The sequence below is a fragment of the Prunus avium genome, chromosome 5 (assembly GCF_965620075.1).
Source record: "Prunus avium chromosome 5, drPruAviu1.hap1.1, whole genome shotgun sequence".
Lineage (NCBI taxonomy): Eukaryota > Viridiplantae > Streptophyta > Magnoliopsida > Rosales > Rosaceae > Prunus > Prunus avium.
Window position 1 is genome coordinate 29469235 of NC_142288.1, and position 24474 is coordinate 29493708.

At 37.1% G+C, this 24474-nt stretch overlaps 5 protein-coding genes across 9 annotated transcripts; 2 read left to right on the forward strand and 3 right to left on the reverse strand.

The window, feature by feature from the left end:
- Window positions 1–2: 2 nt before the first annotated feature.
- LOC110754120 (uncharacterized) lies at window positions 3–5421 on the reverse strand. Of its 3 annotated transcripts, none has more exons than XM_021955144.2 (10): window positions 4982–5421; window positions 4322–4543; window positions 3870–4104; window positions 3263–3432; window positions 2530–2672; window positions 2183–2360; window positions 1450–2029; window positions 1110–1222; window positions 547–790; window positions 3–380 (listed from the first exon to the last, which is right to left on the reverse strand). In XM_021955144.2, the coding sequence occupies exons 2-10, from the start codon at window positions 4510–4512 to the stop codon at window positions 153–155; spliced, it is 2082 nt and encodes a 693-aa protein (XP_021810836.1). In that variant the 5' UTR covers window positions 4513–4543; window positions 4982–5421; the 3' UTR covers window positions 3–152. The 3 variants fall into 3 exon arrangements, with proteins under 3 accessions (XP_021810836.1, XP_021810834.1, XP_021810835.1); XM_021955142.2 differs by having other exon boundaries at window positions 3263–3453; XM_021955143.2 differs by having other exon boundaries at window positions 3263–3453; window positions 4322–4558.
- A 3263-nt stretch (window positions 5422–8684) lies between these two features.
- BEE3 (BR enhanced expression 3) lies at window positions 8685–10300 on the reverse strand. Its single transcript, XM_021955205.2, has 6 exons — window positions 9831–10300; window positions 9622–9744; window positions 9415–9480; window positions 9257–9325; window positions 9088–9165; window positions 8685–8995 (listed from the first exon to the last, which is right to left on the reverse strand). Exons 1-6 carry the CDS (start codon window positions 10248–10250, stop codon window positions 8903–8905), a joined length of 849 nt encoding a protein of 282 aa, XP_021810897.1. The 5' UTR covers window positions 10251–10300; the 3' UTR covers window positions 8685–8902.
- Window positions 10301–13763: 3463 nt separating this feature from the next.
- LOC110754113 (transcription factor MYB41-like) lies at window positions 13764–15382 on the forward strand. The gene is made up of 3 exons (XM_021955134.2): window positions 13764–14135; window positions 14229–14358; window positions 14441–15382. The coding sequence occupies exons 1-3, from the start codon at window positions 13979–13981 to the stop codon at window positions 15102–15104; spliced, it is 951 nt and encodes a 316-aa protein (XP_021810826.2). The 5' UTR covers window positions 13764–13978; the 3' UTR covers window positions 15105–15382.
- A 1547-nt stretch (window positions 15383–16929) lies between these two features.
- Window positions 16930–19528, forward strand: LOC110754116 (small ribosomal subunit protein eS7z-like). Of its 2 annotated transcripts, none has more exons than XM_021955135.2 (6): window positions 16930–17087; window positions 17752–17836; window positions 17921–17991; window positions 18071–18194; window positions 18514–18696; window positions 19220–19528. In XM_021955135.2, the coding sequence occupies exons 2-6, from the start codon at window positions 17762–17764 to the stop codon at window positions 19337–19339; spliced, it is 573 nt and encodes a 190-aa protein (XP_021810827.1). In that variant the 5' UTR covers window positions 16930–17087; window positions 17752–17761; the 3' UTR covers window positions 19340–19528. The 2 variants fall into 2 exon arrangements, with proteins under 2 accessions (XP_021810827.1, XP_021810828.1); XM_021955136.2 differs by having other exon boundaries at window positions 16934–17087; window positions 17748–17836.
- A 1384-nt stretch (window positions 19529–20912) lies between these two features.
- LOC110754136 (uncharacterized) lies at window positions 20913–24231 on the reverse strand. Of its 2 annotated transcripts, none has more exons than XM_021955169.2 (10): window positions 23906–24231; window positions 23098–23193; window positions 22569–22653; window positions 22325–22446; window positions 22018–22042; window positions 21838–21921; window positions 21683–21712; window positions 21490–21592; window positions 21273–21337; window positions 20913–21083 (listed from the first exon to the last, which is right to left on the reverse strand). In XM_021955169.2, exons 1-9 carry the CDS (start codon window positions 23996–23998, stop codon window positions 21274–21276), a joined length of 702 nt encoding a protein of 233 aa, XP_021810861.1. In that variant the 5' UTR covers window positions 23999–24231; the 3' UTR covers window positions 20913–21083; window position 21273. The 2 variants fall into 2 exon arrangements, with proteins under 2 accessions (XP_021810861.1, XP_021810859.1); XM_021955167.2 differs by having other exon boundaries at window positions 20913–21088; window positions 23906–24230.
- Window positions 24232–24474: the final 243 nt, after the last annotated feature.

The following is a 24474-nucleotide window of genomic DNA, read 5'->3' on the forward strand; positions in this document are numbered from 1 at the left end:
GATACAAACCAAACCACCTTATTTTTTTCCATTTTTCTTAAATTTCATATGAGTTTATTTCGACTTCCTTCCTTGTTAAGATATACACACTCACTCCTCTTTATGTGACACAGAAACCGTTACATAAACATACAATACAAATAATTACAGCATCATTTCTTCTTTTTATCTTCCTTTTCTCTTTCGAGTATAACGGGAGCTGCCGGTATGCTGAACCACCACTCTCGCAATCTTCTCATCCATCTCTCCGTGCTAGCTCTTCTCATAGGTGAATACCTCGTGAACATCTCCAAAAACATTAATAGAATAACATATCTACTGGGCATGAAGGCCAGAGTCAAAGCTGTAACTACAAGAGCTACCACAAATTTTTCGCTTGCCTGATCACCATTACACAAAAACCCAACCAAGTATCAGCACTTTACCAAAAGGTCAAATGTACCAATAGAATTCATCATACTAACCAAAGTCGATGTGTTTATAGTAAATATATTAGACATAGTAGAAAGGTGGAGGAACCAAGCAAGGACAAAAAGAGAGCGGAACCTGTGGAAAAAGGGACAGTAGCAAGGCGCGTATCTTGAGAAGAACAACATTCCCATCCTGGATGATCCCTTCAGCTTGGGAAATTGCATTCTGAACAGCCAAAAGCTGTTCCATTGTATTCATTGCCGGCGGTGCTAACACCTTAACCTCATGAGTAGACTTTCCTTGGCTAAAATATCGGGTGAGGACCATGAAGACCGCAATAAAGACAAGCATCAGTGCAAAAGCATAGCTCAGCCATCCCCTGAAATACACACCTTTGTAAGTCTACAGGAAAAGATGCCTACCAGTGTGCTGTGTGGAAAGAAACACAAGAGAATCAAAACCCTAAGAAAGCCCATTGTCCATAGTCTCTTTCTTCTCTAGCTACCTCCCCTTTCTCCTGGTCACATTTCTCTCCCATCCCATAAGAGTTTTTAAGAATTTTAGTAACAAATTTTACAGAACGAATTTCTAGGGGTTGTTTCTATAACCCGAAATTATGTTGCCCCCCGAGCTCCTGCATAAGTCTGGATAAAGATTATTGAGTAAAACAAGAAAGTGAATTTTAACTGGCAGTTTACCTGCAAATAATGTAAGTGAAAACACCACAGAAAACCAAAGACTTCATTGGATCCTCCCAGAATGCTAAAGAAAGAAGGCACTTCCCCAATTCCATAAATGGAAACAGTAACTCCTGCAAGTACTCAATAGATTTAGAAAATGGAGCAACTCATAAGCTAGGTGAGAGAAGAGTGCAGTAGATTCAGATTCATCACCCAAGTGCATGTGATAAGCATCAAGTGGTTATTTACAGTAAAAATTAAACGAATAATGGCAAAAAATGCCTCAAAGGGGATGAGAGATTCTATGGCGTCTTCTGTCCACTAATTGGGATCACTAATCAAACATATAACCAAATACCTTCATCACCGCAAAATTTGTATCAATGCCTTCCACTTTGACTCCATCTACTGTTGCTTGTGCTTGCGCCACTTTTTCATAGTTGTTTTTAGATTCCTTAACTGCTCTTTCCAGCAGAGTAACTTCTCCCACAGTTATCTCACCCACGGCAAGCCCAGCCTCAACAGAATTATTAGAACTTGTTCCAAATGCAAAGCCCAAGTTAGAAATCATATCCAAGGCTGAGATCGAATACATTCCACCTCCAGGCTTAGAATTGCTAGACCTATCTAATTCCCTTACAGTTGACATATCTGCAAGGGTTTCAAGTATCAAATCTCCACCTGGTAATTGATCACAAAGATTGAACATTAAAAGAGCCTCGTAGCGTAAAGGATTTGCAGAACAAATTTCTTGAATGGCCTGTAGTCGCAGAATCCCAAGAACAGCCTTTGAAAGGGCTTCATCCCGTTTAACCCCCTTGATCTGGAATTTATTTATAAATCTATGAACATATAAAATCTCTCTTATGATTGCTAGCCAATAATCACGACGAGTATGCCCCTTCAGCTCAGGAAACTCAATTACAGCTGGTTCTGATCTACAGAAGAAACACTACGGAAAGTTGATAATCAAGTTCTAAGAAGAAGACTTTCTTTAATGGCTAGATCACAGAACAAGTTTAGATACTAAAACAATAATAAGTATATAAAAAACAAATCTCGCCAAAACAAATAAGTAATGCATAACTTACAATGAAATTGATTTATAAAAGACTGCCTTGTCAAAAAGTCTAGTACCCCATGGGCCAGTCAACTCAGGTTTCACAACCTGTTTTAGGTCATCTGATAGATCATATCGTTTTGCCTTGTCATAAGATACAACACGTAGAGCCTCGAAGTAAAATGCATGGTCTGTCAGAATTAACCTTCCTGCTCACAAATGATAAACATTAAAAAAATGGCTAAATACTGGATTATAAAAACACAGTTAATTTGGAATTACTTATCTTCATGTGTAGTAAATGCCATAAGAAGAAATGACATGGATTTGATATTAGCCAACAAAGGTATTTAAATTATTTAACAGTCCCCAACCTACCAGGCCATGTAGAAATTCCTACATGCTCAAGAACTGGTTGGGTAGTGACTGTTCCATCCACTTCCAGAATCTTCTCTCCTCTTGGTGATCGCATGGCAGAAAGAAGTGATGACTCTGATTGGGTCCTCATTTTCCTTATTGCTCTGTATGAGAAAAATTTCAAAATCGTAAAACTAGATATGAACGTCTGGTACAGGGTACAAGAAACATGCTTCCAGAAATCCCATAAACTTGAACTTTAGCGAATCCCTTGTGGAATTTGAATTCAATCAACTAACCAAAGTATGCATTCTTGGTTATCATAACATCAATTTCAATTAACATCCACTTGAGTATGACCCCAACTCTCTGCCAGTGCAGTTATAATAGAATACTCAATACGTTGCCTTGGTGGATTGCTTATCTCCTTTTGTATTTCTGTTCTTTTTATCTATAAAGTTCTAGCTGCCTATCCTGTGTGCATGTGTGTATGTGCACACCACCAAACAAAAGAGGCTTTCCATCTAAACAATAGCTTATGTCAGCAGTTCAGAGAGAAAGTTGATTCCTAAAATCCAGAAAAATAAAAAGGATAATAGCAACCTCCACCTTCCTCTCCCTCCCTCCCCTCAACCCTTAAGGCCCCTGGAGAAGCATACAGGTACCCAAAAGAAAATAAAAAATAAAAAGGGAAAACAGCAAGTTAAAGGGGGAAAGAGGGAGAAAAATGAAAACTCAAATGGAGAGTGTGTACCTTTCTAGTCCACTTAGGTACTTGTCATATGTGGAGAATTGAAGCCTTCCACCAGTTGATGCTGTAAGCACCTCAAAAATGTTCTCACTGATAATGACGTTTGCAATAGTAGGAACTGCTGGAGCTATTCTAGAGAAAGCCTCTACCCCAACTGATAAATCCTCATCTAACTGCACAAAAGTCGAGGGCCCCTAATGGACACATAGACATTAAAATTAAAAATAAACCCAAGTGCTAAATAATCCCTTGAACCCTAAACTATTATTTTCCCAAACAGTCAAAACACTTCTTATTAAAAGAATTTGACATAAGTTCAGAGATGTATATATAGTGATATCATATCACTGATATGCATACCAAGGAACTTAACCTACTAAAGCGTTTAGTAAGCAATGCAAGTAACAATGGGCAAAGACATCTCCAACCACTGGAAAAAAAAGATTCTAATGAAAATTGCAATAAGGTAGGGTAACATGAGATTTTTCTAACTTATGATTTCAACAATTTACAATATATATCAGGATTTAAATATCAAAATATCAACCATATAAGATATAAGCTTCTAAGGAAAAGGAAACAGCAAAACTCACAAACAATTAAAACTTACACTTAGTATAGGTTTGCTTGTAGCAGCTGGAGCCTCCCAAGCTAGCATCATGTCATATGTCAGGCGTCGAAACTTTCTATCAGCCAGATGACCTGTTACTTGAGTTGACAGAGCAAGTGCTCGAAAGCAGCAATATTCCAAAAAGTTCTTTGCATAGCACAGTGGAAGCTTTATAGATTCAGAAGCCTCTGAATTGAAGCCTTCACGAAGCTCAGTTGTAGGAACACCAAGGATTCTGCATAATTTATTTGTTATTATTGGCAAATCATTTCTTGAAACTAGTGACCATATTTTGCAAGTAAGCTATGAAGCCTGATATTCATATGAAGCACCCAACAATAAACAATAAGGTTCTAATGGAACCAAGAACATAACTTGCACAAATTTCATCCACTTTTACTGCGATACTGTTAAGAGTTAAAAGAGTATAAGGTGCACAGCTGCAAACTTACTTTGAGCATCTACGGACAACTATGTTTGCAATAGGAGATAGCTCTGGCATCCAATTGGTCTGGGCTGAGGGAGAACTTCCCATCTCCTCCAATTCTTCATCAAAAGGGCTTCGATTTCCAAGCAACCATTTAAAGGATCCTTCTCTTACAAGATTCTCGAGCATATTTCTGGTTTTGCTTGCCATGGCCATCCTTGGTTTTCCCCCTCACTATGTATTTAAACTGTGAAGGAACACACTATCATATATGTCAAAGTTCTTAAATTTAACTGATGACCCCAATTTCACCAACACCACTGTCGAACCCTCACAGGACGCAATTTAGCCTTTCAATCTCTGAATTACTTTTCATAGTAGTCAGTAAAGTTTAGCCTTTCAATATTATGATCTCACTTATCATAAGTTGATAACAAATTTCAGAAACTACAACATCTACCGAGCCAGCAAGTTCACATAAACAACCAGATTAATCAGCAAAATCACTTGCTATTCGAAAGCCCAACAACCAAATTTCAGCAATAACATTAACAATTTCTTTAACTTGCCACAGACCGATTCTAGATTACTTACCACAATACCAAAATCAATCAAACCCAAGAATCAGATTTCAGCAACCACCTAAACCCAACAACTATTACCAGCCACAACATAATACACTTACCACAAAATGCACATTCAAGCCCGCCCCTTTCTCAGCAATCTCAGCTTCTGAGGATAAAATTCTCCAAATTTCTGCAACATTTCACAAAACCCACCTCAGATTACACGTTCTGGACCAGCATCTACGAGCCCACTTCACCAATTTCCGAAATTAACAGAACAACAACAACATGTGCTGCTAAAGCAAAGAAGAGTCGGTCCGAGCAGCCACGTAGAAGGTGCATCACTACTCTGTCGTGGTTTGGGGTTTATTATATTATTATACATGAAGGAAAACTCTGATTCTGGGATAAGAATAGAATTCGCGGCAACACTGACAAAGGAGTTTTCGTCATCTCAAGCTTTCTTCGTTGAGAAAGCGGTAGCGGGTTATGATCGAATGAGCTAAGGTGCAGTTGATAGTTCAGTAGGTTCAGTCAAATAATTTCATCTTTTCCTAATACACAGACATGTGCGTCGACGCATATATGCGTTACACCAGTCGATATTGTCATACGATCAAAACCAAAATCGATATCGCCAAGTGTCGTTCCAAATACTTGCCACGTGGCACATTGGTTGGATCAAAACAATACACAATGCCACCATTTACATCATTATTTTTGGTCTGATCATCCTTTTCTTTCCATTTTTTGGGCTTGATCTGATCTTCATCACCAAAAAATACTTATTTATAATGGTAATAACACTGTTTTGCTATTATCAGCACACGTTATTGTGTTATTAGTCAAGAATAACAAAATAGTGCTATTTACGTATCATTATGTTATTAATTAGAAATAGTAAAACAATATTATTCTCGTTGTTGTATGAGAGTTTCTTCCTTCATCACACTATATTCATATCTTCATCAGCTTGTTTAGCTCAGATTCGGAATTCATTAACAGCAGCCATCCTCTTGCTTCAAAAAACAAAAAAGGGCCTTTGTTTTCCTCATGTTTGTTTTGTCAGATAGAGAGGCACAAAAATCTAAAAGCCCACCTCGGTTGAATATGCAGCGTTTTAATTAGGGCCCATTTGTGAAGAAAAATAAGAAAGCCCGTATGTCCTCCCATTTCTACATTTCCACAAGAACATAAATCCATGCATCCATATTCGCAACTGGGCTGACAGGAACTAAAACAATTCTTCGGTAAGGTATAGGGATTCTTGCTGCAGTCTCTTCTGCATAAACAAATACAATCTGTCCAACATGTTCCCCTAGCCAATGCTGCCCAGCATGCAGAGGTACTAATTAGTTTTAGCTTAACCATCACCATTTATTTTAGATTAGAGTGGTGGTGGTGAATCCAATTACATTGAGGACTATATGCAGTGTAGGTGTTATTATGACTCTATGAGATGCATGCATGCACACACACTAGACAGTAGACACCACCAGAGGGAGCTTTAGGTTTCTTTTTCTTATTCGTATTTTTAGTTTTGCCATGTAGTAGTTAGTGGGTACAATGATTTAACATTTTGGACAAGCTAACATCTTCCACTTCCAATTCCAAAGTTGTATTTCTTCTAGGGTCCTTGAACTTGCCCATACAAGTTGTTACTACTTTCCCAACTTCACCTAACGTGTGATCTCCTCAATCCAAATCCAATTTGGGAATATTTTGGCACTATCCATTAACTATACCATGGGACCCTTGAGTCCTCTTCCTCCTCTTTGTTCATGCATATGCTCCAAAAGACAAAGCATATACCTGGTCAAAAGGGGGGTCAAAGAAAAGAAGAAAGATTGAGTTTTTGAGTGGGATATGAAGAAGAGAAACAAATTGAAAGTGGCTTTTGAGGGAGGAGGTTCAAAAGCACTTATCATTTTGAGAAGCTGGGAGAACCCACATTGCCCATGCTCTGGCCCATTCTAGCTGTCTCCTGCCCCTCCAAGTTTCATGGATGCAATGCATCTACACCTTTCCTTCCTCTCACAACAAACTTGAAGACAAAAGAAAAAAACTATCCTATCTATCTTCTCTCTCCCCCCAATCATTCACCTCATGAATTGGCAACCTCCATCAGATTTCATGTATCCATCTATTTGTGGGATCAACAGCTTCTTACCCCCATGGATGATGGATTCAAGTCAAGAGGTTGCCTTGCTTGTCAGGTGTCCTTTCAAGTCTCTGAAACCTTGGCCATCTGTCTCTGCTTACTACAAAAGCGAATTTGGTTCATGGGTCGTATTCAAACCATTAAGTGCCAATGAACTACTTCCAATGTTTTACCAGACAGAAGATATATATGTGTCTCAGTTTTCCAAATTTCCCATGATCTTATATACACAACTTACAAGTTGATGCCAATAATGTTGTCCACACATTAGCCAACATGTACTTGCTATTACTAATCATCAAGTTGACAACTTACTGCTTATCCACCACTTATAGTTTATGACTCAATCTGGTTTCAGACTAAGGGGCTGTTCAAATTATTTACCTGCAGACTGATAACACTTTTTTTTGTTACATTGGGAGGAAAGAAACCTAGGTGCCAAGCTGGGAGGAAGGGGGAGGGCCAAAACCACTGTGATAACTAGAGCTGGCATTTTAGACCAAAAACTGCAAATACCAACTGAGGTTTTTCCACATCTAAACCGACCTATCACGAAAACCGATCGCAACATGCGGTTTATAGAACCAACCGCAATTTATCCAAATAATGCGGTATACCACAAACCGCAATATAATTGAATTAATTATTAAAATAAATACTTATAATTATTTTATATTTACTAACAGAGGCTAGGACTTCATCATTTAGATGAATCTTTCTCTCTTTTTCTTTTCTTCTTCTTTTCTTTTTATTCTTCCTCTCTCTCTCTCCCCCCCTCATCTTCTTCCTCTCTGTAGGACTCACCTAAACTTTGAATGTATTAATAATGAAGTGTATTCTCCACCAATCTCTTAAAGTTCCCTCTATTGTTTTTTTTATTTTTAAATATCAACCTTGAAGAAATATCATTTGAATATTTAGTGAATTAATATAGCTTAATTAGTAAATAATTAAACTTTTATCTAGTAGGAACATGGGTTTCAATTAGTATTGCAAACTCATCAGTTGAATTTGTTAGGTTGTTATTAGTGGGTTAGTCGAGATAATCTCTAACTTGCAATCAACTATTTAGCAGTATAGTTGATTGTATTGGTTTATTTTTAATAATAAAGTTCATTCTCTCCGTATATAAGTTAAAGAATATATATATATATAATAGAAAGTTCTGCTTATTTTAGCTGTATTTTTAAGCATGAACATACTTGTTTTTTGCTGATAAAAAATTCGGTAATGTTATGTTGTTCCCTATACCGACAATTGCGTTAGACCACAATATGTCAGTTGATTTACGGTTTCATTGAAAAGTTGTGGTAACCAAACAGAAACTACCCCCTAGTGGTAACCCAGCTCGACTGATAACTCATTTTTTGGTTTCCCAGGGTATCCCCGCGCGACTGCGGAGACTAAATCCCTCGAGGTACGGTCAGGCGCAAAGCGGGGACCTCTCCCAACAGAGCTGATAACTCTTTTTTTAGTTATACAGAAATGTGGCCCAAGTTGAATTATGTTTTCCCATTGAAGGAAATGATATTTACTCAATTTACATCAAGTTGATTTAATGTTTCTTTTGACTCTATCCGATTTAGATAATTGGATTTGCTAATTTATGCATTGTCTGTAAAGTTAATTACTGATTATAGTTATAGAACCACAACTAGGGAGAAAATTTTGACTGTATATTAATGTTGATAAATTTGCCCACATGAGTGAGGGTGTTACAAGTTTTGGTTTTCCACCACTTGCGCCAGACATGGCAATAGCATGAAGTGGGGACAAATTGGATTTTAAAAATGAATAACATGCTGCAATGCGATGCAAGTATTAGGACATGGAGCATCTTCACGTGTTGAGTGGCATCCAGTTTCATCCAAAATTGAAGTCAGAGGGGCCAAGTTGAGTGGAAGCTACCATATCGTCCATATCCTTCTCTTTTCATTCTCTCCAACTCTGCTGCCTCGTAAACCTTTGCACTCTGCAACATGAAAGAAAAAAAACATTCCATTATCATGCAACATACACAACCAAAATATTTGTAGTGTTTGAATTTCAGAGGAATTGCAGTACCTGCATTGTTTCCATGTCATCTGTCTCTGAGTTGAAGTCGTAGAAAGAGCTTGCTGCAGTTAGCTTCATAGATAGGAACTGCATTTAAATGGAAACTAAAGATTAGTTGCTTGAGAAGAACAAAAACAAGAACAAGAACAAGAATTTGGTCTTTAATTGTCAAACTAACCTCGACTTGGTTCTGCAAGGACTGGACATAATTAATTATTTCGTCCAACATTACCGCCATTCCCATTGTCTGTAATCACATCAATGCGTTCAAAATTATAGTAGACTCTAGATTTTTGAAGTTAAGACATAAAGATTACTGAGAAGTATCAAAATTACCTTAGAGCATCCTGGGACAATGTTTTGCAAGCATCTGAGTCTTTCATTGATCTTTCCTCTTCTAACCTGATTGAGAATAAAGCAGCAGCAACCATCAACCCCATATTCACACAAATAATATATTACAACTGAAAATGTAATTAGCAAAACTAACTAGGTCATTAATACAAGTATTCATTTGGAATAAAGAATCATATGCAAATTTACCCTTTCTGCTAAACTGTGACTATCGGTGGCTTGGCCTCTTCTGGCTCTGACATGAACCACGTCCTTTGGTTTCTCATCTTCTTTCTCGTTGCTTTTTTTGAGTCTCTTTCCTCTTCCCGAGCTCTGCAAATACACAGGCCAAATCAGCTCATTCAGATAACCTGAGAAATTTAGTGGCAAAATAAGAGAAAAAGTATTTTAATGATTACATTTTTCCTCTTAACTCCAGTTTCAGAAACTGGGGGAGTAGAGATTCCAGAGCTGCTCTCTGATACATCATCCATTGCTCTTCTCTTCTTGCTTTCTTGGAATCCATTTCCAGCTCCAGCTCCTACAAGGTGCTGAACAGCAGGAGCCTCATCATTCTGGTTGCTCTTGTTGTCATGATCAACAAAATTTGGAAAGTTTTGAACCAAGTTTCCCTGGAACTCAGGTCCTTGAGTGCTGAAGTAATTTTCATTGGAGAAAGGCATACAAGTCTGGAAATTCAAGCTTGAATAGAAGTCCAAGACAGTTGGGTTAAATTGATCTGCATACTGGTTTATTAGTTCCACGTTTGTGTTTGGGGCAATATCTAAGAAAGGAAGTGAAGGTGCAAAGCTTTGCATATCTGCTGTGAATTCAGCCATTGGGTTTTGTATTTTACACAGTCCCCTGCTAGCTGCAAGCTTAATTGGGTTTTTGGATAATGCGGGTGTGGAACTAGTATTTATAGGGACCAGGGAGCATCTAACCTCATTAAACAATTTACCTGAACTTGAATGAGTGAGGGAGGAAAGCATTTTGAGGTGGGCACGTGGAAGAGCTCTGTCTGCCCTTGTAGGCCCCCTTTCAGGAGATATATAATCCAATAAAAGAAAAGGGGTACATGTAAGCTCTCGGCCCAGAGCAGAAATGGATTGAAAAAGTTTTGAAGAAGTTTTGAAGATTTTCTTTTGGGTGCAGCCGTGCTGATAGGTTTTTGAATGGATTGAACAATACATTAAAGCCCAGAATAATCTTGTGACAGGAAGACAGAGCAAAGCTTGGCTTCTCTTGGGCTAGAGGATCTTAATTAGATATGTGGTAAGTCCAACAAGTGTCTGTTTACAGCTCTGTTTGGGCCAAGGAGGCCCCTGCAACCTAAAGAAAAGTCAAAAAGCTACTACTGGAGTCCTTTTCAAAAACAAGTGTCTGTTTACAGCTCTGTTTCTGCATCTGAACTTGTTTATGTTTAGCCTTGATTTGTTGAAGCTCTACTAGTACTGATTGCTGCTGAGTCGCAATCACCAATGACTTCTTTTTTGATATCTTAAGATTTGGTCACTGACTGATCACTGTTACAAGGTCAAACTAAACAACTCCTGTAAGTTAACAGTATATTGCTAGCCACCAACATGTTTATAAGTAGTTAACTTTTTGATATAAAGAGTTAATTTGCTGAATCTGGAATCAGTCACTATATAATTACCAATTTTGCACAAGAGAAAGCAAGTTAGGCAGGAATATGAATTAAGTAGTGAATGATATGCAGATAAAAAATATTGCTGAAAAATATGTTGCATGCAGATAGCCTGCTAGGTACATACATGCAATTAATATGTTTGCGTGTGTATTCAGATATCAAATTTGTTGTTTTCCTGTTACATAATCATCATCCATCATGTGGCATTGGCAGATCCAGACTTGGCAACAGAAGCAGTCACCGTTGATCACGCTTGATTATCTCTATCTCATAGAGGTCAACATCATCATCTATTTCTCTCTCACTATCCAAATTTAATTGTAATTAATTTATGTCCACATGATTAAGCAGCCTTCTGTTCTGGTGTTGAAGCTTCTGCAGATAGAACAAGTAAGTAGGTGGCTGTTCCTGCTAGGAAATTTTGTCATCCCTCCAATTGGTATATTGAAAAAAGAAAAGGAAATGGCCCCCCATTTCTTATATACCACCAAAGTTAATTACTCTCTCTTAATAATGGAGCATATCCATTTTCTTCCTTGATTTGATTTATTTCTTTGATAATTTCCAAGTAAAAGATTAAAGTCGTACTTGTTTTGTTGTTGAAAATAAATGATACCAGGACTTTACGATTGTCTCTGTCACCAATCAAATGAACTGTGTTTGCTTATGTTTTCAAAGTGATGAAAAATACACACTTATAAGCCAAAAGATATTTGTCTTCAAGTAAGCACTAGCCTTAATAAGCCAAAAGATATTTGTCTTCAAGTAAGCACTAGCCTTAATAAGCAGAAAAACTTTCTTGTAACGGGAATAACATTGTTTTGTTATTCCCAACTAATAATGCAATGACATGTGGAAAAATTATCCCGCGTGTGATTGCATGAAATCCCTCTCCTTAATAAGCCCATCTTTTAGTTACTTTAATTTATAGCTCAAGCTAAAGAAAAATTGACAGAGACATTAAGTACTCTGCAAGAAAAACCAGCCACTGTTGCCTACCATACCACATACTCATTTATATACAGTACAGAAGAGAATAGTTTATTTTTCTTTTAAGAGTCAAATATAGCTGCCTGCACTGGAAACAAATTTTGCAGAATTTTCTCAATTTATTACCTCTTTTCATATATCTGTCTCCGAAGTTGATGGTGTATGGAGGAACAGAAACCACATAGGAAATGCCACTGTTTTTCACAACAGCAGGCAAGCAACAAAGTAAGAGAAAAAGAGAAAAAGGATCATGTTCTAAGATTCCTAGTAAGCTTTAAAATGCCGCCCCCTCAACAAGCAAACACCAATACGCTCAACTCTTGTAAGTGCTGTAATATAATAATACCATAATATTTTAGTCAGTCAAAGCACGTTTCGTATTGAGCGTTTGCAGTGCAGCGGATCATCTAGAAAGAAGAAACTGTACGAAACTTGAATTATACGACCCACTACAAATTAACTATGACAACTTTTCGTTTTCAAGAAGTTGACAACTCATCCCTTTCTTTCCAACTCTTGCTTTGGCCTTATTAATAGCGTTTATAGGTAGGTTGCATGATCTTCCATTGAGTGAATGAATGAAACTCTACGCAGATGGTCAAAGTATGAACATGGTCTTATTAAATGCTCGAAATATATGTTTATTATTCCATCTCTTGAGAGTGAACCTTAAACATTACACCTTTGGTGAGTGGTATTGGACTTGATTATTTGAATTAAAATTTACAAGAATTTTGGCCGTTGTTTGATATATTGGGATTGAATTTATTAAATTAGATAACAATTCAACATATCGAATCTTAATATGTCCCACCTTTCTAACCGGACCTCCAAACGAGATTGCACTAACTAGTGACAATGCAACAAAAAGAAACATAGGCACCAAACCCATTTGGGTTTGAGTTCAGAGAACATAATTAACGTTAATCAAATCTTATCTTATCTTATCAAAACTGTCCCGGGCACAAACGACAAGCTTACTACGCAATAGCTAAGGGCTTGGGTTTAAGAGACGTGGCTGGCTGGTGTCAACCCAATTAAACAACGCCCCTTTAACATAAATATAATGATATATATATTTTCATAACCAGAAACTACCATGTCTCCAGAGTGGTCCGGTCTCTCTATCTATGTTGAAACTTGGACTTGTTCTTGCTCTTGTCTCGTCCACAAAAATAAACATGTGTTTTTCCGTACTAAATAAATCTTTTGAATTTTCGTGCTGACATACATATGCTTACGATGTACAAGGTGCCTATCTTAATGACCAAAAGAAACGTTTGATGGGCCTTCAATATGCAAACAACTATCTTTGAATTTTATCATGAAAAATGTGGAAATCGAACAGGTCCACATTTTTTTTCGAGTGTTACATGCGTTGCACCTACTATCAAAGTTTCCGAAATTCATTTGTATTTCGCTTTTATCGTGTTATCATCATTATCTGGCACATAGTTTTGTCTCTTTGATTTTTTTTTTAAAATTTAACAAATCAATGTTCTAATCCAACTCATTTTAAATTAACGGTTTTGAAATTATGAACAATTGAACATGTTTTACCTTGACTAAGAATTTATCCTAGTCCAGTACTTTTATTTAGTGTTTACTTCCGGGGGTCATTGTCGTTTCGCTGTAAAGAGGTGAAATATTCTCTTTTCTTTTTCTTATTTAAGCGATGGACTAATGGAAATGGAAGTTCAGTGGAAGCTACAGCCTACATGCATGTAGAATGTGGTTCTTCTACAACAAGTCACCTTATTTGAAAAGTTTTTGGCTTTGCATACAATTTCTCTGTTTCTCCTTCAAATAAAATAAAAAAAAGGAGAGATTTTGGTTTATATATTTATATATATATATATATACTGCCCTGCAGTCCTGCTAGTAGGTAGAGCTTTGGCTGTGTTTGCTTTAAGTCCAGCTGATATGTCTAGTAATACTAAAAGCTTAAGTAGCACAAGTTGCAGCGAAGATGAAAGTGAGCTAAGGAGAGGGCCATGGACTCTTGAAGAAGACACTCTTCTGATTCAATACATAGCTCGTCACGGTGAAGGCCGATGGAATTTGCTAGCAAAACGTTCAGGTAATCAATCACTTAATATAACCCATAACCCTTTTGCAAGCTGATTATTTCCTTTGTTGATCTTTTCTTTTCTTCTTATTTTTTGGGGTGCAGGGTTAAGGAGAACTGGCAAGAGTTGCAGACTGAGATGGTTGAATTATCTGAAACCGGATGTTAAGCGAGGAAATCTTAGTCCAGAAGAACAGCTCTTGATTCTTGACCTCCACTCAAAGTGGGGCAACAGGTGTGTTGTGTTGTGTGCTTTTTTCTGCAGATTTTATTCAAACTTGGCAGAACTTTCTTATGATTCATTTTTGTGATTGCAGGTGGTCAAAAATTGCGCAGTATTTACCGGGTAGAACGGACAACGAAATCAAGAACTACTGGAGAACAAGGGTGCAGAAACAAGCACGGCATCTTAAAGTTGACACCAACAGCACAGAATTCCAAAATATTATAAGGTGCTTTTGGATGCCAAGATTGCTGCAGAAGATAGGAGGAGAATCATTGTTTTCTTCACCCATGTTAATCCAAAACCCGACGGCTTTGCAGCCTCTTGACAATGTTTCTCAGCATTTAACAGAAGCAGCAGCATCACCTCCACAAATTCCTGGGCAGGGAGCTCTTAATATGAGTGGAACAATATACAATTTGGATAGCATCCAAAAGCAGAACGCAGAGTCAGAGTTCTGCACCAGTTCCTGCATTTTGCCTTCAGAACCAATAGACATGCCAAAGATGTCTCAATTTCCAGAATGCCCTCCTAGTCCATTTCATGCCATACTTAACAATGATAATGCAAAGGGCGGCTTTTGTGTTGACAACAATAGCTATGACATAGAAGCCTTCAATCTGCAGGGGTCTGTTTCAGCACAAGGGTTTGCTGGAAACTCTGCTGGTGATTGCTGTGGGGCAGAAAGCAACTGGCTTGACAGTGATTTTTCATGCGGCATGTGGAGCATGGATGAATTGTGGCAAAGTAGGAGCTAACACCCCCACCACCACCAAAGAAAGAACCAAAAAGAAAAAGGAAAAAAGAAAAGAAAAGAGAGAGAAACAGAGGTTTTTTTTGTACTCAAAGAGAAACAGAGATTGAGGACCTTATTTTTAGGACAACCCTCAATCAACTGATGACTTTTTTTATACAGATTAGTTCCTAGATCATCCATAAAGTGAAAAGCATTTGTTAATTTTATTCCCAAACTCAAAATAGTGTAAGTTGTTGATTTAAGCTTTCGTTTATGCAAATAGACTAAGGGTTCTGATGCCATTTTGTGTCCATGAGTGCAGTTTCATATCAGTTTGATAGGTCTAGCCATGCATGTGTGTTGTGTGTTCATGCCATATATGATGCTATTGATATCAGAAAACTGCCCAAGCTGGTTTTCCCTGTGAAAATTATCTTAAGAATCTTGTGATGTACTGAGAAACAATATTTAATGTTCTTTGAACTATCAGATGTCTCGGTCTCATAACATGTTTCAAGTTTTCCCTCGTACCCAATTAGTGGGATGGTGAAACTTTGACTAGTCAATTTTAGGAAACAAGTTCTTATTGCAACAATGCTTTTAGACTCTTGTGGATAAAGACTCTACCAACTATGAACGCACTGAAAAAATTGCTGAACATTGAATTTTATAATATGAAGAAAAAAAAGTTGCTATTTCTCAGAAAGACATGCTCTGGGATGCACTTACTTTGAACTTAGCAGATTTGGTTGCCGACCATAGCAGATTTGTATATATCCAGATTCAAGACTGCAACTTTAGCGTGTGGTTGATAGGTGAGTTTAGCTCTTCCTCTCTCAATCACCATTGGCTGTGACTAATCATGTAAGCTGTCTTACACAAAACTCTGTCAATTTGCATTTTGGGTGGTTTTCAGTTCACTATTCAATTCAACCTCAATCCACACAAATTGTAGATGGAAGTTAGCTACAGCCACACTTGACGGAATTGACAAATTCTTCTTCTTAATAATTATATATAGATTGAAATCTGGCTTATTTAGTAGAAAAGAAAAAAGAAATTTCAGCTGATTGGAAAAAGACTACCAGGCATGACAATTGTCATGATCACCAACAAGAAATTTAGTTAGTCTAAATTTAATTTTAGTTGACTAGTCAGAAGCTTTTCATTTCAGCATAGAACTCTGAAGTATGTTGACTATGCTCATCACAAATTTTGGGGATCAAATAGCTATGATGAAATTGAATTTCCACCTACACTAGAAGAACAAGATTGAGATAACCAAGGAAGAGGACAACTTTAGTTGAAAAATCTTATAGAGCTCTTTACACTTCTAAACATCACTTAAGAAAATAATGGAGTACATGGTCTTATTCTTACCATTGGTGTATCTTTTATAACAGAATATATTAATTATTTCGCATGATTAAGTTATGGAGTGAAAAATTATTTCATCTATCTTCTATCTTCTATCTTCGGTTGTCTATCTTTGTACATACAAAACTAAAAGACCTCAAGTTTCGTTTGGTGTATAGAATTGGATAGGATTTGATAAGGTATGTTGAAGAAGGAAATGAAGGTAGAGGTGAATGATTCTCATTTTGAGGAGATTAAGGGGGATAAATAGGAGACAAGACAAACACATTCAAAATTTTAAGGTCTTTCTCAATTTTTGTGAGAAACTTGTATTTATTTTTGAATTGCCAATGTTTTTCACTTTCTATTGTGCCTATAAAAAAAAATAAAAAAAAGACGAAAGAATCAATATAGGGAAAATAAAAAATACTGTCCAATAATGAACGGTGATTTACCATTTAGTGCATCCAGCTAATCTCAACCGTTCAGTTGTAACAATAAGCCATCCAGTCGTCCATTCTATCCCCTTAAAGCTCTTTTATTCCAACATTAGGGTTTCTTTGCACCGCCGAAGCCATTCTTCTTCACCGTTTTCAGTCACTCGAAGCAGAAAACGCTCTGAGTCTCTGATTCTCTGGTTCTCCTCGAGGTAAACCCAAACCCCATTTCGCTTTCTCGAGTGCAGTTAAGCATCTTAGATTTGTTATGTTGTTTGTGATTGAGATTTGAAGAAGCTAAGCCCTTTGGTTTTACTTAGACTGATGCGATAAGTTACCCTAGGTCTTTACGTTTTCTATCAGTCTCTGATACAGTGTAGGGTTATGCTCCCCTTTGAAAAGAAGTTTTAAAGATGTTATCTTTGTTAACTTAGTTTCCGAGCGGCAAGTTTTTCCAAAGCCAGTTACCTATTGAATTCAGAACTAATTGCTTCAATAGGGTTTGAATTCTGAAACCCATTTGTTAGTTTTCTCCACTTTTCATTTCATTTGCATAAGGATTTTGTTTCAAGAGAAAAACTGTCTTCTACCTTTTTTTTTTTTTTTTTCTAACTTTAATCTGGATAGATTCTTTTGAATTTCAATGCATGCTTCATTTGATGCCTGAACATCTTACCCAGACTTTAAATATTAGATTATTATGGCAATGTTGGGGTTTCGAGATTCTATTGAAGAATAAAATCCCCAATCTACTGTCTATTTGAGTTTCGTTAGTCTCTGCTATAGATCATGTTAACATTTTGCCTGGATTTCATCAGTTTTTTCATGTCCTTGTAAGCCAGAAATGATATTATGTTTCGTGCCTTGTTAAGTCAGATTTGTCAAGATGTTTACTTCAAGGAAGAAGATTCACAAGGATAACAATGCTGAACCGACTGAATTTGAAGAGTCAGTTGCACAAGTAAGCTATGCAGCTGTTTTCTTGCTGTCTAGTCACTTAATTGTTACAATTTTGAGTTTTGACCATGAGTTGCTATCTCTGCAGGCAGTAATTGAATTGGAAAGTAACAGTGACCTGAAAAGTGACCTGAAGGATCTATATATCAACTCAGCAGTGTAAGAATGGTTTACTGAATTCATAAGTATTATGAACTGTTGCCTATGGTATGAGTTGTATTCTTCCTTTCTTTTGCAGTCAAGTTGATGTGTCTGGAAACCGGAAGGCTGTTGTTATCCATATTCCGTATAGACTGAGGAAAGCTTATCGCAAGATCCATGTTCGGCTCGTGAGGGAGCTCGAGAAGAAGTTCAGTGGGAAGGTGATTAGTGATTTATGTTCTGTAGTTGTATGTATTGCATAGAACCTACTGTTAATTGAGTCTAGTTGGTGCTGTGAATTTGTAGTGGCCTTTTTTCTAGGCATATTGATCTTTTAGTTACTAGTTTTGATCTGCTTAGCTAGCTTTTCTGGTTTTCTTGTCTTTTTTGTGATTGCCTTGTTTTGTATTATAGTTTTTTTCCTCTTATGTATATCTGCAATCTAGGTGACCAAACTCTTTATGCACGCATTTATATTTGTTTGCAAAATTTGATAGTGTTTTGAGGCTTATAGTGCCTTTTTGGTTTGTCATATGGTAGGATGTTATCCTGATTGCCACACGTAGGATATTGAGGCCTCCAAAGAAGGGGTCAGCTGCCCAACGTCCCCGCACTCGTACTCTAACTGCTGTGCACGAGGCAATGTTGGAGGATGTTGTGGCGCCTGCTGAGATTGTTGGTAAGCGCACCAGATACCGTCTTGATGGATCCAAGATAATGAAGGTAAACTATCCTAAATTTTTTTAATGGAAATAAGTTATTTAGTCTCTGCTATATCACATCAACAATAAAGCACATACTTGGAAAGAAACATAAAAAATTAAGTTTGATCAATGTTTTAAATTGTTGAAGGGTTAAGGGCCTCCTGCTCAAAAGATGTTTGCCTTGCAAAACAGTCTACTTTGATACACAAGTAGACTGAGTAAGATAGACATAGTAACAGATCTTTATGAAAGTGCATGTATCCGTTGTACCAGTTGCTCTGTTGTAAACCACTGTATTGTACAAGTTTCTCTGTCGTAAACCTTTGTGTTTCTCGATTAATGGCTGAGTTCTGACAACCCCTTGCTAGATCAAACAAATTAAAGCTTTACTTCAGAATTTAATGCTTGTTTGATACAACTCAAATATGTTCCTTTGTTCGAAAAATACGATATTTATCTCTCTTATAGATATCAAGTTATAAAATATTTTTTCTTTTAAGAAAAGCTACAATATTTATCTCTTTTTTCTTGATGTTGGGCAGGTGTTCTTGGATCCCAAGGAACGAAACAACACTGAATACAAGCTGGAGAGCTTTTCTGCAGTTTATCGGAAGCTTTCTGGAAAGGATGTTGTGTTTGAGTACCCCATCACTGATGCATAGAAATATTTTGTGCAATCGCACCTTTTAATCTCTTCTCCCATTTTCCCTTTTGTTCCCTGAAGAACTGCAATTCAGCAGGCAGACAGTTTAAAATTTTGATGTTGAGGACGTCGTTTAGGATAGCCTTTGAAGGATTCTGTTCTCTTCATTATTAGCATATTTATGTTGACGTGATATGGTTTACTGTGATTTTCAATCTCTCTTTTTGATAGTCTTATTTTAATCTGAGTGTTGAGTCTTTTCAAAATGGACAATGCTTGGCTCCTGATGTATCAGGAGCCAATCCTCCTCAACCATGACGTGGGCTTCTTAAAAAATCAACACTTGCGTATTTTTTTTTTTTTCCCTCTTTCCTCTTTCCTCTTCCCCCAACCTTTTGGCTGGTTTTAACTGCAGCTCCCAAAGACACCGCCACCCCTGTTCCGAATCCACCCTCATCACCAACCTCGCCCTCTCCTAAAACCTCTCACTTTATCTTTTTTTATTGTTCATCATCTCATATATGTGGGTTGTTGAATCTGATATTCATCTATTATGAGCAATATTCCAAGATCTCTAACCGACTCCGCCCTCCCCCTCTTCAATCTTGCAATCTCTGCTTCTGATCCTTGGCCTTTTCCTTTCGTCTTCTTATAACCCATCAAGAAAATTCAAAAACCACTGAACCTATAAGGCAGCCCACCAAACGGCACCAGCAAATTTTTTTGGTTTCACCTCTATTTAGCATGTAAGCTTTCTCCTCCTTCTCCCTCTCCCTCTCCTTCTCCTTTCTTCAACAACCATGAAAAATCTTTTTTTTTCAAAAAAAGAAAAAAACCTGCAAGTCACCCTCCCCTGCCTTCGTCTCTTTCTCCTTCACTTACCGAAGTTTAAAAAAACCAGCAAAAGACTTGAGTTAAAGGAGTTGGAAAAAGAAAAAAAAAAAAAAAACAACAACAACACGTGTTGTTTTGTAAAGAAGCCACGTTAGCTGATGAGGAGGAATGGCTCCTGATATATCAGGAGCCAAGCATTGTCCCTTCAAAATTGGTATGCATGATGTTTGTTTGGTGCCACTTAATTTATTATTTCTGAGTAGATATTTGCATTTTAGAAAAATTGCAAGGCTGAAAATAATTTTTTTTCATGTGATTGAAAAATTGGTTGGGAATGTCGGTAGTGGCGGGCAAAAAAACTGAGACCCTGAAAAAAAAATGTTGAGTGAATTGCTAGATTTGTATCACGATATGACGGATATGTGGGCGTTTTTATTGAAAAAGGAGAGAAGGTTCCCATGCTCAATTCAACGTGAACGAGGAGAACAATATTATTCCTATAAAATATAAATATATGGCGGAATTAACCAGACTAAATTCTGCTTGTGATAGTTACACCAACCCTGAAACGCTCCTTCTCTTTAGTATTTCAGTTTTTTTATTTGTTAGTTTAGGGGAATGGAGTAACTCACACACTCAATCCAACTTACACTGCATTGGTCTCTTTAGTATTTCAATTTAACATTATCAAAATTGTTCTTGGTTATCTGGAAGTTTTTTGCTTTGCTGAAAAACACTTCCAAAGACTATGAGAACGCTTATACAATCCCCATCAACAAAATTCATTGGCATAAATAAGATATTTGAGATCCACAGCGTTGGAAATAATGAATCTACACAAGTTAGTATGATGAAAAAATCTCCTCGCATAGACAAGTTGGTGTCAGGACTTATCATTAACTGATTTTTTTACCAGATTTTGTATCCTGCTGCACTGCACAGATGGAGGGAAAGTGATTGAGCTAAGCTAATAGGCAATAAGAATGACAGAAATATAGCCATTTTAGTAACAAGTATTTCAATTAAGCTATAACAAAACATCATAATCACAGAAAGATCCAAAGGGGACTCTATATCAAGCAGTCAAGGACTCAAGGTACTGTGGAAGCAAAGCATACCTCAAGACAAAATCACAAGACCGAGGTACATGGCTCCGCAGAGAAACAAGAAAGATATAAAACCCCTACAAGTAAAGCTCTTCAGAGTCAGAAAAAACCACACAAGTACAGCATAAGCGCATCCCTTGTAGTTTGTCCAGCAAAAAAAAAGGAAATGCAGAAAAAGCAAAGAAGGAAAGCTCTCAGGCATAAATCTTATTAACAATAAGAAGCTCACCAAATGACACCCCATCCACAACCAGTACAGCAAGGACACTCTTCTGCGAATTTTTCAGCATCACTAGAATGAACTCTACGGGATATAAGATCATCATAGATATCTGCATTATCACAATTAAACATTACAAGATAATACATATACAAATATAGACAGTTAACTTGAGGATCAAATAATTTGTTCCTTCCCATACCATAGACCGAAAACAAGCTGTTCATTACACCTGTATTCCACAAAATAGAACCAGGAGTTATTAATTAATCCCATCTTACGTGGGGAACCAAAACGACTAGTAGCCTACTTTAGTAAGCCACACGTGAAAAATGAAACTAGAAGAGTTGCAATTACCAGTGAACAGAATAATATACCGAAGTATACGAACTTTTGTTGTTTCTTGCAGAACCCAAATTATACCGAGGAAAAGAATGAATCCTGGTGGTCAACATGTAAACATGAAAACATCCAAATTTCATATTGCATCCTGTGCTAGTCATAGGAAGATGCGTTACTGGAAACTAGAATACATACCTATACAAAGTCCTCGAAGTGTCCACTGCACATTATCAAGCAGCACAAACACAACAGGATAAGGATTTTAGGCAGCCATTAAAGCAAGGTTAAATTCCTTGAAGACATATAAAAGCATAAGTTCTGGAATATAAGGAATGCAGAGGTTTCTATAATGTCATTGTGTGAGAAACTCATGCATTCAGTATGCATGAAATCTAATGTTAAACTGTTGCATGTACCCACTCCAAGGCTTATAGGTGCATTTTAGCATAGAAAGCAAGGTAACAGGCAAAATCAAGTAAAAGATATGTGAAATAGTACTTACATTTTTAGCTATAAACAGCACAACCAGTAGAGCAGCAATAAAACACCCAGCAGCTATTCGTGCAGTAAGAAGATTTGTAGATGCAAGAATCAATAGCATCCCCCAAAAGGATGAACCAAGATCTGGTGTGCAATGTAAATGGAAAAATTACATCAGAACTATTTGGACACAGCTCTCAAATGGAGGAGAGCTAAAGATGCAACTAACTGAAACATAAAATAGGTCAGAGATAAAGTGGAATTACATCCAGCTGGCAAAATCAACCAGTATACACCACCACGGGTTTGCGTGGTTCCACCCTCATCTGCATGAACTTGAATCCCTTCCACCTGCAAACTAATCTGTATCATTACTTGCCCCAAACAAATGAAAGACTTTCTAAACTTAGCCAATTACGAAGCTACCTAGGTCAAAATTTGACCTCACCAACATGATGAGTCAGAGAGAGAGAGCAGATACTCAAGAAATTACGAGTTTTCATTAGGATATCGTAGCAAGGCATTCTGCTGCAATGTATCAACATGAGCAATGCAAACTTAACAATGTACTTCCATTATAACTCTACTATTGAAGAAAATATATGAAATGGCATTAGTGCTGGAAGAAAATTGATTTTTTTCCTCACTTGAGTTATCAGTCACAAAAATTATACTACATAAAATTCATTAATTCAAAAACCCTAGAGCAAGGCAAGGCAGGCATTCTGTTGCAATTTATCAACACGAGCATTATGAAAATTTTATAGGAAAATATGAAAGAACAGAGCTTCTTACATGACCACATGTAAGTTTACAAGCAATAGCATGGCTCGCCTCGTGAAGAAACACAGTGACAAGCTTAAATGGTCTCAGCAGTATTGTCCTCCACAGCTACAAGAATCGAAGAATGATTTAGTATACATGACTTGTAAACAGTACAGCAGAAGGAGCATCAACACACTAACAAACGTCATAATTCGATAGAAAATATCCATGAAAACATCTTGCTTTCAAAATGATTGTAGTTAAGATGATTCTTCAAAACAACGTATCACCTATGTTGTTGTTTAGTTTTTGAATCTGTTTCAGCTTCTGCGCCATGGGACTACTTTTTGTTTTTATGTTTTTTGGGAACTGACAAGGGACTTCAATAAGCAAGTGAAATTGAAATATGGATTTCATTCATATTTAAAATATACAGGAAGAAAAGATGAATAATCCCGAAAATTACTTTAGAGTGAGAAATTCCAAAGATTCCAAGCTCCAAAATTTGTTAAGGACAAGAAACCAATCTCCCGTAGTATCAAACTGTCCTTCATTCTACAGCTTAAGAATAAATTTTACGAGGAAAAAATCAATCTCCATGCACCCCTGGTTTAATCAATGCAACACCACCCCTCTTGAAAAACAAAGCTCTACCCAGATCAAACCAATACTACAACTTGTCAAATACATCAAAACCCATGAACAGCACTGAACTATCTCTCTGCCCAGAATCAATGTAAGAGAGGAGCATTCTTATTATGAGAGAGAGAGAGAGAGAGAGAGAGAGAGAGAGAGAGAGAGAGAGAGAGAGAGAGAGAGAGAGAGTTTAGTGCTTTACCGCAAGTATAACGACAGTGCAGACAGAAACGGTAATGAGAAAGACCACTTGCTCATGGTTGCAGCAGTTAGTGAGTTCCCAATTGGGCCTCATCTCTGATTCTCTTCTCTGCTTTGGTTACAGAGAGAGGTGGTCTCTCTCTCCGACGAAATCAAACAGATTGTGTAAGGTTGAGTTTAGATTCGGACCCAACAAATAAAAAATGGTCGAAGTTAGATTGACTGAGAGGACAGTAAGAAGAAAAATTAAGAAAGGAGTTTTTGGGCAGTCTCTCTCTCTCTCTCTCTCTCTCTCTCTCTCTCTTTTGTGTTTTGAGCTTTGAATTTGAAGTCAGAGTCCGACAGACCAAAACATAAGTTTGAAAACGTTTGAACTTGGTATTGGTAGACCAATCAGGAACCTACATGTCTAGAAAAGTAGTAAATCCCACGACTTTTGTCTGGCGGGATACACTGTTCCCAACACTACTTTCAGATCCCGTTATTTTAAAATCCTGCAGTTAAAAAGGCTTCTTTTTTCTTTTGTAGAAAAAGAAAAGAAGAAAAATTGCATCTTCCAGTAAAGATATG